We start from the raw sequence: 19683 nt of genomic DNA, 5'->3' as shown, positions 1-19683 counted from the left end.
GCAAAACTCGCGTCGTTGGCAATTGAAGGGGTTAACCATTGCATCACACGCCCTATAGGCAAGTGGAGATGCGTGTGAATTGATTGTGCGTGAATTGACTTTAAATTCGTGTGCATTTTACGTAACGGCTCCTTGACCCCTGCAACAACGAGAGGTGCTACTTTTGCCGCGGTTAAAAATAGTGAATCGAATCGCGACACCCCCCACCACCCCCTACCCCACCTCGTCTTGACAATTCATTGAATCCATGAAAGCGTTCACCGCGATGCGTCGAGGAGCGGTCGTACGTGAAACTGGTGAAACGAGTGCCACGGTCGTGGTTGTTTCCTCGACTCCGGCCCCCGGCTTCACTTTGACGTGAAAGTAACCGCCACGCCGCAGCTGCCAGGGAAAAACAATCCGACATAATACGCGTGAGAACATGTACATATCTACACGCGCACACACGCGCGCGCGCGAGCGGGAATGAGGGTTTTAAATTGGGTCACTGGCAAAGGTCATCCGAGCCACCGCACGACTAATTCTGAAGGCCCATTGTGGGATGAATGTTGCAGTTTGGCAGCGGCTGATCTGAACGTATCCCATGCAAACCTAAAGATACCCCGCGAAATGCGATTACTCGTGCACAGGGAGAAAGCAAGGCTCATGGGATTTGTGATAACTTCTTAATTTTGTTCGTCTCCATCGGGAAATAAATGTTGGTTGCATTGCATTTCACTTCTTACGAAGCCACCCCCAAAAATCCCCACGCTGGCTATGGGTAAATCATGGATGTCCACCAAAGCAAATGAATCTGCTAGCAATAACAAATGCAATTGAACACAGTTGAAGATTCTAATGAAATTGTTTCCAAAATACAAATGTGTTCATTTGAGACGCCGACGCGATTTGTGGAATTCCATAGACGGGAAAGGGCCCTGGTTCTGCAGAACGACGCTGAACTCGATTTTCCTCTGGCAATCATAACCACGCGTTGTGATGCTCTGGTTGCTGCAGCCCCGCTTCTCACCTTTATCAGAAGCAGCGATTAGAACGTTTCTGGAATTTGAGTGGTGCCCGAACCTGGATTTCTGACCAGGACTTTTATGGCTCAGCAGTTGGGGTGGGTTGGAGAGGGCTTCTCTACGGAGGTGCCAAACAGATGTGGACATGGGATCTGCAGGGGATGAAAGAGCAATTTGGCTTGGTCTGGTCCGGTCTGTGTTTTACACATTTCCCCCCCGCCACAGAAGCCAACTTTCCACTGCACCGTGGACGTGTGGGAGTCACGGCGGGAACGGCTTTGGGATATTGTCGCGTATTTTATAGAGAAGCCGGCGTTTCGGAACAACCTGCACGCCCCACGTGTGTCGAGGCCGTCGCCTTTGCTCTGCAGACTGCGCGAGGCCGAGGGAGCGCGGGGCGGGGGGGGGCCTGGTGCGTTCCACGCGTCTTCTCACAGCGGACGCAGGAGGAGGAACACGCGAAGGCGTTGTCGCGCAGTAGTAACGGCTGCCCTGTACAATAGCATGCGGATGATGACCCGATGTCAAGTGTGTGTGGAATTATACGAAACACTGACCCATGTATTTATATAAAAAAAGCTCAATTGACGTCAGTGTTGTTGTCGATGTCTCTCTCTTTGTTGTTATGACGCGAGAATGAAGACCGAGTCCTTGATGTAACGTCCGAATATTTTAACGATCATTACCGACTAGAATCACCAATACTGTTTGGAACCTCCTGGTTACACCAGCCCACAGGGGATTATTGTGTCAGTCCGTCCGTCGTGCAGGGAGGGGCTGGGTGGGGAGGGAGGGGCAGGGTGGGGAGGGTGGGGCTGGGTGGGGGGTGGGAGGGGAGTGTGGGGAGGGGCTGGGTGGGGAGGGGAGGGTGGGGAGGGGCTGGGTAGGGAGGGTGGGAGGGGTGGGGCTGGGTGGGGAGGGAGGGGCTGGTCACCCCATGGTGCCCTTATAAAACTCAACGTTTAACCTACTCACGCCGGCTTGTGCCCGCCCTCACAGTCGGGCATATTTGCGGAATACACCACGCCGCCGTTGACCCTGGCCATTGACCGAGCCAACCTAACGTTCCTACCAGCTCCCTCCGTTCCTACCAGCTCCCTCCGCAGGAATGTGTTAAATGTCTGTCTGTCCCGCGCGTAACGTCACTACACACGAGGCCCACCCCCATCATTAATATTCATGAGCGGGTGGATTTGTACACGAACGCAGAGGAAGGTCGAGCTGAATGAAATAATGTATTACGCAAAGTCGCTTCAAATATGACGTTTCTTTACAGAAAGTGACGGTAAAAAATAAATCTACACAGCACAGTGCTACATCCGTGCGTGACGTCACTGCAAAAGAGCCCCCCCCCCCCCTTCATTAATATTCATGCCCAAGTGGAAATTCACACGAACGCACAAGAAGGTCGCGCACTCCACAAGCCGCACCCCTCCCTCATTAATAATCATGAGCGGGTGACGTCACTCCACATGCCGCACCCCTCCCCAATAACCATGAGCGGGTGACGTCACTCCACATGGGGCAACCCCCCTCATTAAGGAGCTGAACAATTTTTCTATTGAATATTCCAGATTTACTGCAATATACACCCGTCCTTGGACGGGCAAAAAAAGCTCGTGCCGATATAGTTACCCAATCAATACAGCCTACCCGAGTACCCAGACTTTGTTTGGAGGGTTCTGCTACATTGGGATGCTTGACCAAGCCCATTAATGACCAATTTGGCTTCACGTGGGAGGAAACACACCAAACAAATGGAGAAACAAAATCCTGCCATCTCCTGGCCACATCACAGCCCCAGGCATACAGCACATGGCAAGCCTTGATGGTCACCCATGCAAGTAATAGCCAGGCTCGCGCTTGCTTAGCTTGGGAGATCTGATGAGATTTGGTGGATAGCCTACGAGGATCATGGCTTAGCGCACTGCACGACGAACCCAGCAACCCGAGTTCCAACATTCACGGCCAAGACCTAGTGGAAAGTAACATTTGAAGTAGTCCTTGGTGCCACCTTCACCAACCGACACTGACCGGCATAGTGAAGTATGGTCAAACAATCCCAATGATCGACACAACGTGGGGGGCCCTTCATGCACCAGTGGAGTGACAGATTGCTGGACGATGTTGCTCTTAAACGATGTGTGCGCACGCAAAACATTTGGCACGTGGCCCTGATAATAAACGACACTCCTGCAACACTGGACACAGCGAAATCACCGAGCTCAATCAGAACCCCGGCATTTCTGCTGGGCTCGGCATGGCAGCACTCGTGACGGACAGCCTCCTCCTCACTCGAGATAGCTGCTTCACAAACACCTCCGGCCAGGCTGGGGGCCCGTGTGTGGGGGGACGAGACGTCCGACACCCCTCGTGCGCCGCGGGGGGTCACAGGGAAGTGGAGAAGGGGACTGGTGATCGCTCTTTCCACCTGTTGACCGATTAGAATTGGCATGGGCAGCGTAGACGCTCTGAGAAACACAAACCATGCCTCCGTCTCGCTGTGTCTGTCCCTGTCCGCCTCTTGCGTGTATCCCGTCTTTCTCAGACTCCCTTGACGTCTCCACGGCTGTTTCAGGGTCCGTCCTTTTTTTCCAACTCTCTCAATCTGCGCGTCTCTCTGGTTTGAATCCGTCTGTCTCTCTGTCGCTGGGTCCCGCCCTCCCTATCTATCTGGGACTGTCCTCGTCTCTCTGGGTCCCTGTATACCTCTCCGTCTGCTGCACCCAAGACATTCACTCGGCGTTCACGTGGCGCTTCCCGCGGACAAAACGCTACCAAATCAAGTTGGGCCACCGTAATGCCCTGGCATCGGTGCCCCATATTTGCACCGAATTCGACTGACACGGGCTCCGCCTCTGTGAGAGTAACACTGCACCCCACGGCACCGAGGAGGCCGAGGAGAGTGGCGCTCAGGGGGGCAGGGGATATTTCTCTTCTGTTGCTACAGCTGCTCGCTGGGCACGCGCGCCGTCACCACCGCTTGCTGGTCAACGGGACCCATTTCAGCCGTAGGCTGCCCACGTGTTCAACCATTTTGCTGCGCGCACACAAACACAAACACACACGCCGACTTTCTGAACGTTGCTATGCAGCTGTACGGCAAGCTTTGAAAATGAGTGGGGTTGACAAGTATGCCACTGTGTTTACATCATCTGCTGACAGTGAATGATGAACTTGGGGGGGGGGGGTGGACTCGGGGCAGCATGAGGTCATCCAGGAGCCTGCACCAACACTGACCCCACCATCACTAACCCCACCATCACTAACCCCACCATCACTAACCCCACCATCACTAACCCCACCAACACTAACCCCACCATCACTAACCCCACCATCACTAACCCCACCATCACTAACCCCACCATCACTAACCCCACCATCACTAACCCCACCAACACTAACCCCACCATCACAAACCCCACCATCACTAACCCCACCAACACTAACCCCACCATCACTAACCCCACCAACACTAACCCCACCATCACTAACCCCACCAACACTAACCCCACCAACACTAACCCCACCATCACTAACCCCACTAACCCCACCATCACTAACCCCACCAACACTAACCCCACCATCACTAACCCCACCAACACTAACCCCACCATCACTAACCCCACCAACACTAACCCCACCAACACTAACCCCACCAACACTAACCCCACCATCACTAACTCCACTAACCCCACCAACACTAACCCCACCAACACTAATCCCACCATCACTAACCCCACCATCACTAACCCCACCAACACTAACCCCACCAACACTAACCCCACCAACACTAACCCCACCATCACTAACCCCACTAACCCCACCATCACTAACCCCACCAACACTAACCCCACCATCACTAACCCCACCAACACTACCCCCACCATCACTAACCCCACCAACACTAACCCCACTAACCCCACCAACACTAACCCCACCATCACTAACCCCACCAACACTAACCCCACCATCACTAACCCCACCAACACTAACCCCACCAACACTAACCCCACCAACACTAACCCCACCAACACTAACCCCACCATCACTACCCCACCAACACTAACCCCACTAACCCCACCAACACTAACCCCACCATCACTAACCCCACCAACACTAACCCCACCATCACTAACCCCACCATCACTAACCCCACCAACACTAACCCCACTAACCCCACCAACACTAACCCCACCAACACTAACCCCACCATCACAAACCCCACTAACCCCACCAACACTAACCCCACCAACACTAACCCCACCAACACTAACCCCACCATCACCAACCCCACCAACACTATCCCCACCATCACTACCCCACCATCACTAACCCCACCATCACTAACCCCACCATCACTAACCCCACCATCACTAACCCCACCATCACTAACCCCACCATCACTAACCCCACCATCACTAACCCCACCAGCACTAACCCCACCAATCACTAACCCCACCATCACTAACCCACCAACACTAACCCCACCATCACTAACCCCACCAACACTAACCCCACCAACACTAACCCCACCAACACTAACCCCACCATCACTAACCCCACCAACACTAACCCCACCAGCACTAACCCCACCATCACTAACCCCACCAACACTAACCCCACCAGCACTAACCCCACCATCACTAACCCCACCAACACTAACCCCACCACACTAACCCCACCATCACTAACCCCACCATCACTAACCCCACCAACACTAACCCCACCATCACTAACCCCACCAACACTAACCCCACCAACACTAACCCCACCAACACTAACCCCACCATCACTAACCCCACCAACACTAACCCCACCAGCACTAACCCCACCATCACTAACCCCACCATCACTAACCCCACCATCACTAACCCCACCAACACTAACCCCACCAACACTAACCCCACCATCACTAACCCCACCAACACTAACCCCACCATCACTAACCCCACCAACACTAACCCCACCAGCACTAACCCCACCATCACTAACCCCACCATCACTAACCCCACCATCACTAACCCCACCATCACTAACCCCACCATCACTAACCCCACCAACACTAACCCCACCAACACTAACCCCACCAACACCAACCCCACCATCACTAACCCCACCAACACTAACCCTCCACCGGGACAAGGGGGGGTCGGGGGGGGAGTATCCATACGGGCCCACTCCGAGTGAGCGAGCGAGTGAGAGTGGTGGCGAGAGACACACACACTGAGGACGTTTGGCAGAATGTAATTAAAGCCGTCCTAATGAGTGCCACCCTCATCCCCACCCACCCCACCCGCCCCACTCCCCAATCGCGCGGCTATTTTAATCCCGCTCCGCTCCACGCCCTGCCTTGTGAACCTGCGGCGTTGGCGTCCCTCCCACGCCGCCCCCCCCCCCCCCCTTGTCTTCCGAGCCTCCACGAGAGCCTCCCGATAAGGGATGCACCGCCTGCTCCTGGCAAACCCCTGGAGCACATCGTCTCGGCAGCGCATCCACACGCAGCCTTCTCCCTCCGTGCGTCCTCTCCTCCTGCGCGTGCGACTCGCTCTCGGCCCTTTCAGCCCGCGTCTTCACCGCTCCGCTCGGCTCCTCCGCGCGACCCCGGCTCCATGGAGCGCTACCAGGCGGCGATGGTGCTGGGCGGCGTGGGCGACGCGCTGGGCTACCGCAAGTTCTCGTGGGAGCACTCGCTGTCGGGAGGCGAGATCCAGCGCGAGCTGCTGGAGCTGGGCGGCCTCTCGGCGCTGGTGCTCACGCCTGAGTCGTGGCCCGTGAGCGACGACACCGTGATGCACATGGCCACGGCCAAGGCGCTCGTCTCGTGTGAGTGGCACCGCGCTGATGATGATGATGCTGATGCTGGTGGTGGTGGTTGCCAGGGTGCTGGGGTGGTTTGCCAGTGGTGGTTTTGGCGGCGGTGGTTGTGGCGGCGGTGGTTGTGGCGGTTGTTGTGGCGGTGGGTTAGGGGGTCATCATAATCTGCACCAGGTTGTTTACATTTCCTTTGCACTTTATTCTAAATGAAAGACGTTCCGTGTAAAACTGTGGTTTATCGAATAAGGCTGGCTGACCAAAAATTCGTTAAGACGTTTACCATAAAAATGGCCACACAAATTTATCTGCTTTAATAATTCCACCTTTAAAACTTTACATTTTAAGTCACGCAGCCAGACAGTGTTTGCACCAAGTGGGGAAACCCACAAGCCCAGAGGAAAAAGAGGGTTTGCAGACTGGGCTGAGCTCTGAGAGGTGAGAACTTTGGTGCGCTCAGAGAAAGGTTAATCACAGGCAGGTGCCTGGATTCAGACCCAGGATCACAGCGGTGCCACCTCAGGAATATGACCTATTTAAGCTACCTGGCCAATTTTGAGGAATTTTAATAAAGGGGCCTTAATTTTGCAAGCAAGAGTTGACCAATTTCCTCATCTGCCAAGGACTGGGCAGGGCTGCATGAATTCCCTCACAATAGAACGGTTCATGTAACCTTAGCAGCAGCAGCAACAGAACCAACAGCAGTAGGAAAGTATGCAAGGGTGTGTCTGACCGCGCGTGGCAAGTGCCTTGCTCACTACGTATCCGCACGGATTAAAGTTCCCCGCGCGTGGCACTGTGACAATTTTTCCATCTTCCCCGTACTTTACAAACGGCTCATCCATTTTGTTTGCCCAATTTTTTTTTTTTTTTGCCGGTTAAACGTTCTCACGGTTGCGCGCTTCATCGGAGTGGCGGATAGATCGTGGCTGCGGACATTTGGCAGCCCACGCCCGCCTCGAAACATCGAGACCATTTCGATTTAAAGCTTTCGTGACTGCAGGGATTCATATTCTTGGTTCTTTCGGTAAAGTCACGTAGAAAGGAAATAAAAAATAAATACAAATAAAACATAACGTCGTGAGAATTATTTGATTATGCTTTATTTTTATTATTTTATTATTTCCATTCTACGTGACTTTACCGAAAGAACCAAGAAGATGAATCGAGACAATTGTCTCGACACGCTCTCACGTGGCTGTGCACGAAACTTCCTGCGTGCAACATTCAGATGGGCAAGCTGTGTTAGACGCGTGGCCGAGCACGGGACCTCGCCCCAACTCCCTCGAGTTGGGAAACACGAGCGAATGTGCCCTAACCGTTTGCCCCTGCAGGGACACGTCGCCAAACGCCAAGAGCCAAACGTGACCTTCAGGCGGACTCTGTCACTCGAGCACCGGAGATGAACTCGACTCCCCTCGCGATGCACCTTTGGGCACGCGCTTTGTTTATCACAATAACTTGACTTTGTCGGGGCGGTGCAGCACAATGCAATGTTGTGCTGTACTTCTACGCTTCCCTGTCTATTCTCCCCGCCTTCACCGAGCCGCCACTGACCAGCATGGGTGTAAGGAATGGTTAAATTATCTCCCCGACCTTGTCGCGGCACGGGAGGCCTTCATCCAGCAGTGGATTTAAAAAAGGGCTGGGCTTGTCACAGAGCCTGAAGAAAACCCTTTATGCAATGTAACTGGTGTTTCTAATAAAAACAAATACCTGCAAATTACTCAATTGGGATCACACACAGCAGCAGCAACATCACCCCCCTTCTGTGGGAAAAAAAAAAACGTAGCGGCACTTTCCTGTAGACGACTCAGACGTCTTGAGACTCGGTGAGGCTTTAGTGAGTAAACAAGTGGAATAATGATAATGATAATAATGCCCAAGCATCTCGTGACTCTCTAGAGGGCACTCGCTGGCCATAAACACTCACGGAACTTTCAGACAAAGGAAACAAAACAAGAACGCGAGGTGCGCAGAGCGGGCGCCGTGGTCATCACCCCACGTGCACAATCCGTCTCAATTATCGTCGCCCCGCGCGGACGGCGAATCGCGATGCGCCGATGACCGAGGCGGCAACAACGCGGACGGTTTACACAACCAGGAGAACCGAAGGGCGATTGGTAAATGGGTCGGAAAACTTATGGTGAGTGTTACAGCGGTCAGTCAACGGCAGAGGAGTGAAGGAAGGTCGTCATTCTAGACCTTTGAGAGGAGAGGGAGGGAATCAACAGCGTGGGCAAATGGGGAGAAGGGAATTCCAGACCGGAGTTCAAGTTTCAAGTTGATTTTGTTTCACCAGTCGAGAACTCGAGAGACGAGGATAGATCGCGAGAGTGACTCGGGTCACCAAAAACCAAATGACAAAAGCAAAAGAAGACGCAAGAAAAAATACAATTAATGAAACAAAATAGAAATCAGGGAAAAACAACTGGCGGTGCAGAATACATCGGGAACATCGCACAACGCAATGTTGCGTCAAATACATTGACATTAAAATGTGCAGCAGAGGAGGAGTGATCCTCCCAAAGTTCGGAGGTTGATTTTTGGCTGCCTGAGCGAAGCGTGCGGACAGAGGAGAAGAGAGGAGAGAGGGAGGCCTCTCCAAAGCAGGATCCTATAAAAAAACTATTTTTAAGTATGACAGGGATGGAATGGTGGCACACTGGTTAGTACACTGCGTTATGAACCCGACGACCGAGTTCCATTCCCGATCAGGGCTAAGTTCCACATGTACCCGTCCTGGCCCCCACTTAACGAATCAAGCTATCCCCACAACACACACAGCTTGACGCGAGACCGTCACCATCATAGCCGACGAGAAACACTTGTAAACAAGCGACTATTCGCGTGGGGTCTGTTCGTGATGAGAAACCGTGGGTGGAGACCGTGAGTTTCCGGCTGCTCGGGGCGGTGGCTCGCGATTTTAAAGGGCACTCGCCCGGGACTCGCACACACGGGGCAGCCGATATTTCTGGAGCTGCCCCATGCCGCTCGGGAAGTCCTTGCGTGGCTGATGAGATTCCCTCTCCTTTGTCAGCACCTCCCCTGCCCCCCCCCCCCCACCTCGACCCCCTTCCCCTAATTTGCCGTAATGTGAGCATCGTTACCGTCAGCCCAGCGCCACCGTGGACGGGTTCGCAATCTTGGCTTTCGCCGATGTGACGCATCGCGCTGGAGAGAGGGAGGCGTCCGGGTGGGACAGGTGTGAGTGCTGTGTAGTGGAGCAGAGAAGGATCTAGAAACTTCCCAAGGGGCAGCGGTGGGGGAGGGGGGGTGACCTGAATTTGTCGAGGGGCGACCTGAAATTTCAAGATTTTTAAATAGGCCCCGACATTAATAGCAGAGTACTGTGTGGGGTGGAGTGTTTCAAGGTGGAGTTGCAACTGGTATGACCGTGGTTAACCTCAGTGGTCGAGTGATGCGATGGACCGTTGTCGACTACGGTTGAATGACACGATTGCCTGTGGCTAAGTGACGCGGTTGAGCGACGTGGTTGACTGTGGCCGAGCGTGAACCTCGTGCCCGCGTGCGCAGCGTACCACTCGCTGGGCGAGCTCTTCCAGGAGATGTCGCGCCAGTACGTGACGGGCGCCGACAGAATCCTCGACCGCTGCCCGGACCCGGCCACCATCGAGGGCTGCTCGTTCCTCCGCCCCAAAAACCCGCAGCTCGCCTGGCACATCCCCTTCAACGAGAAAGGTGAGCGCAGCTGCAGGACCGCAAAGTCTACGACGCTCGCAGGCCCCACGGCACGGGCTCGCCTCTTTCCCACTGCGCAAACCGAGCTGCGCCAGGGCCGTGCAGAGCAGGCACGGGCGGCTCAGCAGGCGCCACACTGCTTTTTCCACTGCCGAAAGCGAGCCGTACCACTGACGTCACACACAATGAACGAGTTGACGTGTAGGTGACGGACGCGGCAGCCCTCAAAGAGTATCGACCGAGATTACACGCTCCGACCCAGTCATAGGCTCACCCCTGGCCCTATTTGGCCCCGAGCCAGAACAAGGAATCAGTTTGATTCTGGCTCAGCTTGGCAAGAATGGCCATGAGGTGCCCCACACTGGCTCGGCTCGGATGGTGCCAGTGGAAAAAGGGTTCCCGCGTCAACGATCACCGGGTCGCCGCGCGCGTGTGTCCAGGCACGGGCTTTGGAGCGGCCACCAAGGCCATGTGCATCGGCCTTCGCTTCCCGCGCCCCGAGCAGGAGGAGACCCTGGTGGAGGTCAGCATCGAGTGCGGCCGCATGACCCACAACCACCCCACGGGTAAAGGCTCCCCCCGTCCGACACGGCCGAGCGGCGGCGCGCTTTTCGCCTGTCGCCAAAGTTGGCGGTGCGATCCCAGCGGCCGAGCCGACGCGCGCGTGTCCCCGCGGTTGCGTGGGCAGGGTTCCTGGGCTCGCTGTGCACGGCGCTCTTCGCCTCGTACGCCGTGCAGGGGAAGCCGCTGGCGCGCTGGGGGCGCGACATGCTCGCCACCGTGCCGCTGGCGGAGGAGTACTGCCGCAGGAAGGTGCGGCACATGTCCGGTACGTGCCGGCGAGCGGGGTGTTGCGTCACCACCACCTGCCTGCCTGCGGTGCCCATGAATGCTTGTGGTAGAAATAAATGATTGGTTCTTTCGGTAAAGTCACGTAGAAGGGAAGTAATACAATAATAAAAAGAAAACATAATAAAATAATTCTCACGACGTTTCGGCCACAACGCAAGCAGCCGTCCTTAGGTGAAGACCAGGTCTGTCGGGAAGACAGCGTCTGAATGAAACACCACCAGGCCTGGAGCGTATATTTAAGCTGGGTTGGAAGGGGGGAAGGGCGCCTTGACAAAATAATTTGCATATCAAGAGGAATTTAGCATGTATGAGAATGTGTCAATTCACTGCTGGATGAGGGCTTACCACACCATGTGACTTGTAGGAGTGATTTGACCGTACTACGCTGGTCAGTCCTGGCGTGTATATCACACAAGACCAAACATGCAGTGCTTATGATATGAATATTTCCGAATTAAAGTGCATGTGAAAAAAGACAGAGTTTCGGTATTTAAAATAATAAGACAATTATTTAGAATGTAAGTAAATCGTGTGCGTAAGTGGCGTCAGCAGTGGCTAGCACACGGGGGTACAAACCCTGGCAGCCTGAGTTCGATTCCCGGTAAGGGCTAACAGTGGTGAGCAATATCTGAAACCGTTCCGGGTCCTCTTTACCCACCTGCTCTAACCAAGCCCCACAACGGCGAAGACTGCGGATGTGTGATGGGGGGGGGGGGGGCTTCATCCAGCAGCAGATTGACATCGGGGCTGTAAGTCTTCACGTGCATTTCTCGTTATCGCTCGTTCGGGTGAATCGGCGCTGCTGGCGCTGCAGAATACCACGAGAACTGGTTCTACTTCGAGACCAAGTGGCTGTCGTACCTGGAGGAGCGCGGCATCGGCGCGGAGGGGCAGGACTCGCCGCATTTCCCCAGCAACTACGACACGCAGGCTCGCGACCAGGTACCACGCGTTGCTCTCGTTTTAGGGGTTCCACTCCTTGTAGCCGTGGCCGAGAATGAAACTCGCGGCACCGCCGGGCGTGGCACCGGTCCTCCGGTCTGACGCCCGCCACAACTCGGCGACACCGGTGCCAATGCGCCCAGAAACAGTGCCGCTCTCACCAGTCCACCCTGCGGATACTCACAAACACACGCGCACGCACACACACGCACGCACACACACGCACGCACGCGCATACACGCACGCACGTGCACGCACACCCGCGCACGAACGCGCAAGCACACGCACGCACACGCACACACACGCACACACGCGCACACACACGCACACACGCGCACACACACGCACACACGCGCACACACACACGCGCACGAACGCGCACGTGTTTTCCAATACAGCCGCGTGTCGCCCAGTGACCGGCGTGTGTCGGCTCGCTTGCCGGGTAACCCTACCCCAGGTGACCTCTCGCGGTCACCGTGCCTCCTCTGTTTTGTAACACGTCTGTGGGGGGGGGGGGGGGGGGTGTTGACGCTGCCAGCCGATGCCCTCAGGGCGCAACTGATGCCCCCAGGGCGCAACTGGTGCCCTCAGGGTGCAACTGATGCCCTCAGGGTGCAACCGATGCCCTCAGGGCGCAATTGATGCCCTCAGGGCGCAACCGATGCCCCCAGGGCGCAACTGATGCCCTCAGGGTGCAACTGATGCCTTCAGGGCGCAACCGATGCCCTCAGGGTGCAATCGATGCCCCCAGGGCGCAACCGATGCCCTCAGGGTGCAAGCGATGCCCCCAGGGTGCAACTGATGCCCTCAGGGCGCAACCGATGCCCTCAGGGCCAGACGAAACGTGGTCCCTACCCTCCCCGTCACATCAGCGGTGATCCATAATAATTGTGATGGCATTGTGACCAGTTTTTTTTGTCAACAATGATTTAGGGCACCGCGTTCATCGCAGCTAATTATAATTGTCATTTATGTATGAAAATAGTTCACCTGGAAACTCCCTTGGGATGGAACCTCGTTTGTATTTTTACACTTCCAGTCAACCTGCACGGAATTCTGGGAGCACATCATTTTCATCACCATTGTGTTAATGGCAGCAAAACTGTGGACCAGTTTCAACATTTGGTATCTCATTAGTGGTCAGGCTTGTTCCAACCAAATGACATACATGACGCCAAATAGTTAAAAGAATAGAACATCAACGAGGACACGATTATATCCCTTTCATGACGAGCGATCCGGTCGCACGCAACCAACTTGGGACTCGCAAATAAAATTTGGCGGGAGGGAAAACAACCACACGTTACAAAACTTACACACATGTGTAGCTGCTACACATGTAGCGACACGTGTAGCTGCTACACGTGTAGTAGCTACATTTGTAGTAGTAGCTACTACAAATGTAGCTACTACTTATGTAGCTACTGCATATGCAGCTACTTTTGCTACTACGATAATCCGACATTTGACCCTTGACTTGGGAATGGCGGAGTATAAGTGGAGTATAATTGGATTATAAGTGGCCATCGCTGCTATGTGAAGTCTAAACATCCCCCCAGATAGATCCCGACCGTTTCACGGCCTCGTGTTCGTGAACCAACCGAGCTCCCCAACTGGACAAACGCGACGCGTTCCGAGCACTTTCGTTCCCGGCCACGGCGCCACCTCGAGGTGCCCACGTCAAGCTCGCAGTCGTTGCAGTGCTTGGAACTTTTGAGTGCACTATTCACCTCCCGGCGAAGTGTCTCAGCAGCGCAGCGCGTGCCGCCATCGCTGTTACACGGCAGTGGCGACCGGCACGTGTCCGGGACGTGTCCGTCCATCTCCCCCAGCCCGCCAGCCAGCCCGCCAGCCAGCCCGCCAGCCAGCCCACCAGCCCGCCCGCCAGCCAGCCCGCCAGCCCGCCAGCCAGCCCGCCAGCCAGCCAGCCCGCCAGCCAGCCCGCCAGCCAGCCAGCCAGCCCGCCAGCCCGCCAGCCAGCCCGCCAGCCAGCCAGCCAGCCAGCCCGCCAGCCAGCCAGCCAGCCCGCCAGCCCGCCAGCCCGCCAGCCAGCCCGCCAGCCAGCCAGCCCGCCAGCCAGCCAGCCAGCCCGCCAGCCCGCCAGCCAGCCAGCCAGCCAGCCCGCCAGCCCGCCCGCCAGCCCGCCAGCCAGCCCGCCAGCCAGCCCGCCAGCCAGCCAGCCCGCCAGCCCGCCAGCCCGCCAGCCAGCCCGCCAGCCCGCCAGCCAGCCCGCCAGCCCGCCAGCCAGCCAGCCAAACTTTGTTTTGTCTAATATCGAGCCCGGTCTCTCGCCACCTTCCTCTTTGGGGCCGTCCATAAATGACGTCACGCACCTAGGAGGGGGGGGGGGTGGTCAGACATTTGTGACGATGTGTGACGAGGGGGGTTTGAGAAATGTGACGTCACAACAAAATGCGCAACTTTAAATAAATATAGACAACACGTTCTACTTAGTTAAATAGACTTTTTAATAAATGTTTTCTCCTACAACATCAGAGTGCAGCGCCACATTAAATACGCACGACAATGACAATAGTTTAAAGCGATTTGAAGCATGTTTTTTTTTGGGGGGGGGGGGCAGAGCTTTGTGACGTCATATTTGAGGGGGGGGTCTGACTTTTTGTGACGCCGTGTGACTAGGGGGGGGGGGTCAAAAATCGTCAAAAATCGCGTGACGTCATTTATGGACGGCCCCTTTTGCCTTCTCTGCTTTGTGCCGTAAACATCACAATGTATATGGAACATTATACAGTATATTGTATGTATAAAACAGTGGCCTTGGGCATGTAAACGTTTGCCACAAGGCACGATGGCCAACAGTGCAAAGCTGCCAACCCACACGGTTCACCCCGTATTCTTGTACAGGGAAACTGAGTTTTCAGGTCCATACGGCATACAGCCGTTTCTATACGGGCCAAACAAAAATATCTATATGTTTGTGTTTCTCGCTTGTGATGGGACTTTGTAGGATGAACGTTGAGATTTATGAGGGGCACGGGGTGAGCAGTAAGGTCTGAGTTGGTCTGCAATAATGTAGGGCACTGACAAGGGGTTGACAGCTCTGGCAGTGGTCGAGACTAATGACGGAGTGGCCAGCCAAGGGAGGGCATTTTGCGACACCAGCTCGCGTGCAAGGGAATATCAATCAAACATCAAACAGATCGAATCGATAGAACGTCAAACAGATCGTTTACTTTATGAGACATCTCCTTTACCAGTGGCAAAATATAGTAATAGGTTTTTACCCTTTCAACTGGTACAAAAACTGACACCTTTATACAAGGCATCATGTTTGCAATAACCACAACACAAGCAGTAAAAATGCAAACAAAAATAAACAACTCTGATAATGATATGCACTGTCCTTGAAGTTGATTGGTCCACACTCGAGACAGCTTTTCTTAGAGCCTAGTATCCATTAATGTTGGACCAGATGACGCCAAAAGGCCTTTTGTATAAAGGTGTCAGTTTGTGTACCAGTTGAAAGGGTAAACACCTACTACTAGATCGTTTACTTGGCGAGAAGGACCTCCACCATCGAGCGTGTGAAGCTCCTTCATGGCACGCGAGTCCTAAAGCCATTGGCGGTGGCGGGAAGGCCTCAACGAAACGTCGGTTCTTGTTGTTGTTGTTGATGTTGTTGTTGATGTTGTTGTTGTTGTTGTAACGTGAGCAGGCCTACAAGCAGTGGAGCTCGGAGGGCCGCGGGGGCCGGCGGGGCCACGACGCGCCCATGATCGCCTACGACGCCCTCATGGCCGCGGGGCCCAGCTGGGCCACGCTGTGCGACCACGCTATGTTCCACGGCGGTGAGACAGCGCGCACACACAGCAACAACCCTCCATTCATTATAATCATTATTATACAGTATGTCAGTATAAATAGTATTATATTCATTATAAATATTATTATGATACAGTATGTCATTATAAATATTATTATAATTTTTTATGAATATTATTAGAATAATTATTATAAACATAATAATAATACAGTATGTCATTATAAATATAATTATTATACATATTATAATGATACAGGATGTCATTATGAATAGTACAATTATTATATAATACAGTGTCATTATAAATATTAATATAAATATTATAATTATTCTAAACATTCTAATAATACAGTATGTCATTATAAATATTATTATAATTATTATAAATATTATTGTAATAATAAATAAGTATTAGCAATTATTTTATTATTCATATTATAATTACACATTTACAATACCGACAATTCCCCCTGTTAACGACAGGCTGTTGTAGGTACAGTAAATATTAAAAAAAATGCTTTGATTAACCACGTTTATTTTTAAATTGTGTTTATAATGTTGTTAGTATATTTACGTATTAATATCCATTGTTTAAATATTACAAAGTAGTTTTTTTTGGTGAAAAGGGGTAACTTTCGATCCTAAAGGAGTAAATTAACCCTTTAACCGTGCATTTCCTATACTCGCTTAACGACCAAATCACTTCACGACCGGTTTCGTGGAGCCAACGACCGTCGTTAAGAGCGGTTCTTCTGTACGAGAGGGATGTGTATATCGCAGTGCCGCCCCACCCCAGCACCAGGCTGTTAAGAGAGAGAGATTACGCAATTACATTTTGATAAAGCGGTAAGGTGCTCAACTTATCCGTATAAACGCCGAGGATATTTATTTGAAATGAGTAATGTGACCTATCAGTGTCACAGTGTGGTTTGGAAGGGGTCTGGTTCCATGATTTGGGCCCTCATTTCCTCCATCAACATTACCCAACTCCTAAATCTGTGACCCGTGTGGGGCCCGGCCCGTACACTCAAAAGCCACGCCACTCACACTTGATGCAAGCCACAATGTCCCGAAATTTGAGTGGCGAATCTTGAACGAGAGACGAGACTGCAACACCGCATCCGATGTCCCCGCACAGGCTACAACAGCAGCACGGGCGCCGTGGCGGGCTGTCTCTTCGGGCTGCTGTACGGGATGTCGGGAACCCCGAAAGGCCACTACGAGCAGCTCGAGTTCCGCGCCGAGCTGGAAGAGCTGGGCGCGAAGCTTCACGCCAAGAGCCTCAGCAAGGACCGCGACCCGCAGTAGCGGGGCCACCGTGGTGGTGGTGGTTTGGGGCAAGGGTCTGTACCCACCTCCTGGCCCAACCTACAGGGTGAGCCCTCACGTCCGGATTCACAGGGGGAGGACGCCTGAGCTGGCATGGAGCTGGCAGGGCAAGAGTGGGGCATGTCATACAAGTTGAACCCTTATGCCAAACTCAATGGCGTGACATTATCAGCTCAGGGGGTGCGGCAATCGGTCATGTGGGGCCTCAATACTGTTGAAAACTTACAACACGGTGGGTGTCAAGGGGGCCCCAACTCGTAAGGTCAGGTGGGGCCTCTCAATACTGTTGAAAACTTACCTCACGGTGGGTGTCAAGGGGGCCCCAACTCGTAAGGTCACGTGGGGCTTCAATACTGTTGTAAACTTACCACACGGTGGGTGTCAAGGGGCCTCAACTCGTAAGGTCATGTGGGGCTTCAATACTGTTGTAAACTTACCACACGGTGGGTGTCAAGGGGCCTCAACTGGTCAGCTTAGGCCACCAGTGGCGGTGAGGGCAAGGCACCCCCTCCCTCCACGCCAGTAACTCAACTGCCCTCACCTCGACACATCATGCGTGTTTGAGAACAACCCACAGGAAGGCTTTGTCACAAACTTCTTGCAGAGATCCCGTCAAAGAAGGAATCTCTGCAGAAGTCCGCCCCCTAGCGTGGCTATCTGTAGCCACGCCAGGGGGCAGACTTTCCCGCACGATACAATAAAGAGAACAACGTGAATTGCATGGCAATCAAAAGCAATGCTTTTTTGATTCTCGAAGCGGGAATTTGACTAAATTTGACACATCGCACCCAAGCGATTTGACGTTGTGTGCAGTCATCGGTAATCGGAGTGGCACCAGCAGCTGGAAACATTGGAGGACCCAGTTTAATCGCGGGCGGACAATAACTCGGACTTGGATCCAGGATCCCAGCAGTGTTGGCTCAGAGCCACCCTCCTGGCCAAGTCTGTACCTAACCTTGGCTTCAGTGGCAGTGAAGGTTAGTTTTTGGCCAAATAATTGGATTGAATAGAACATATGCTCATGTGCCATCTGCCAAGCAACAAAATCTGGTGTGAACATACGATGCGTCCACTCGTGTCTCACATGCTCTAATAGTGCATACACTGTAACCATGTTTTCAATTTCGTGTGTAATATGCAAAGTGCTTTATAATAAAAATTTGAATTCACTTAATTATATTTAGATTTAAAGCTTTCGTGACTGCAGGGATTCATCTTCTTGGTTCTTTCGGTAAAGTCACGTAGAAGGGAAATAATAAAATAATAAAAATAAAAAATTTTAAAATAATTCTCACGACGTTTCGGCCACAACGCAAGCAGCCGTCCTCAGGTGAAGAACAGGTCTGTCGGAAAGGAATTTTAATAGTAAGGAGCTGCAGCAGCTAAACCACCACGTAAAAAACTAAAATATAAACTACATCAGTATCATCAATATACTAAATATACTCTCCAATAAGCTGAGCTACTAACAGTAAGTCATACATTACAATTCTATGTCGCAAAAAATATGTCTCCAGCTAAACTTTTTTCTCTTACATCACACGGGTCTACCCCGTACTATATACTGCCATAGACAAACCCAACATTAAATTATATACTGCATTACTATACACCACCCTAGACTATACATTGTAATATTACACTATGTATTATTCTACCCATCCCTACTGTATACCACTTCCCTCTATTACTGCTAACCCTACTCCCCCTTTGATGCTGCTAATCCTGCAAACTGCATAATGCACGGGCATAATGACTTTGAACCCCCCCACCTCCTACGCATTCCACAAGTAGTGACTAATCCCATACCTGCATTTCCCATAAATATGCTAAATTCCTCTTGATATGCAAATTCCTTTGTCAAGGCACCCCTTCCCTTCAACCCAGCTTAAATATACGCTGCCAAGCCTGGTGGTGCCCATTCAGACGCTGTCTTTCCGACAGACCTGTTCTTCACCTGAGGGCGGCTGCTTGCATTGTGGCCGAAACGTCGTGAGAATTATTGTTTTATTTTTATTATTGTATTATTTCCCTTCTACGTGACTTTACCGAAAGAAGCAAGAACATGAATCACTTAATTATCTTGATTATTGCGTATTTTGCAATGTGTGCCAGTAGATGTTAGAAAATTGTCTCAATGTGTAAGCACATTGTGAGCCTATATTGTACAGCCAACTACTGTATTGGCTATGTGTAGTGACATAGGCCGTCACTACTGTGTCAGCCCGTACGAGGGCTGGGGGCCCCAAGGGGGTG

General features: G+C 52.7%; 1 protein-coding gene across 1 annotated transcript; it reads left to right on the top strand.

The window, feature by feature from the left end:
- Window positions 1-6449: 6449 nt before the first annotated feature.
- On the top strand, window positions 6450-18601 carry ADPRHL1 (ADP-ribosylhydrolase like 1). The gene is made up of 7 exons (XM_061570387.1): window positions 6450-6830; window positions 10356-10520; window positions 10961-11086; window positions 11209-11349; window positions 12187-12314; window positions 15991-16123; window positions 17237-18601. The coding sequence occupies exons 1-7, from the start codon at window positions 6617-6619 to the stop codon at window positions 17404-17406; spliced, it is 1077 nt and encodes a 358-aa protein (XP_061426371.1). The 5' UTR covers window positions 6450-6616; the 3' UTR covers window positions 17407-18601.
- Window positions 18602-19683: the final 1082 nt, after the last annotated feature.

This window comes from Lethenteron reissneri, chromosome 45 (assembly GCF_015708825.2).
Source record: "Lethenteron reissneri isolate LAM-NWPU_2019-01 chromosome 45, ASM1570882v1, whole genome shotgun sequence".
NCBI lineage: Eukaryota > Metazoa > Chordata > Hyperoartia > Petromyzontiformes > Petromyzontidae > Lethenteron > Lethenteron reissneri.
The sequence above is the reverse complement of the archived record's forward strand: the minus strand, read 5'-3'. Positions and strand labels throughout refer to the sequence as shown.

Coding starts and splice junctions, on each gene's coding strand:
- ADPRHL1 (XM_061570387.1), top strand. CDS start 6,617: ATGGAGCGCTACCAGGCGGCGATGGTGCTGGGCGGCGTGGGCGACGCG. Junction 10,521..10,960: donor CATCCCCTTCAACGAGAAAG/GTGAGCGCAGCT, acceptor GCGTGTGTCCAG/GCACGGGCTTTGGAGCGGCC. Junction 12,315..15,990: donor ACACGCAGGCTCGCGACCAG/GTACCACGCGTT, acceptor TAACGTGAGCAG/GCCTACAAGCAGTGGAGCTC.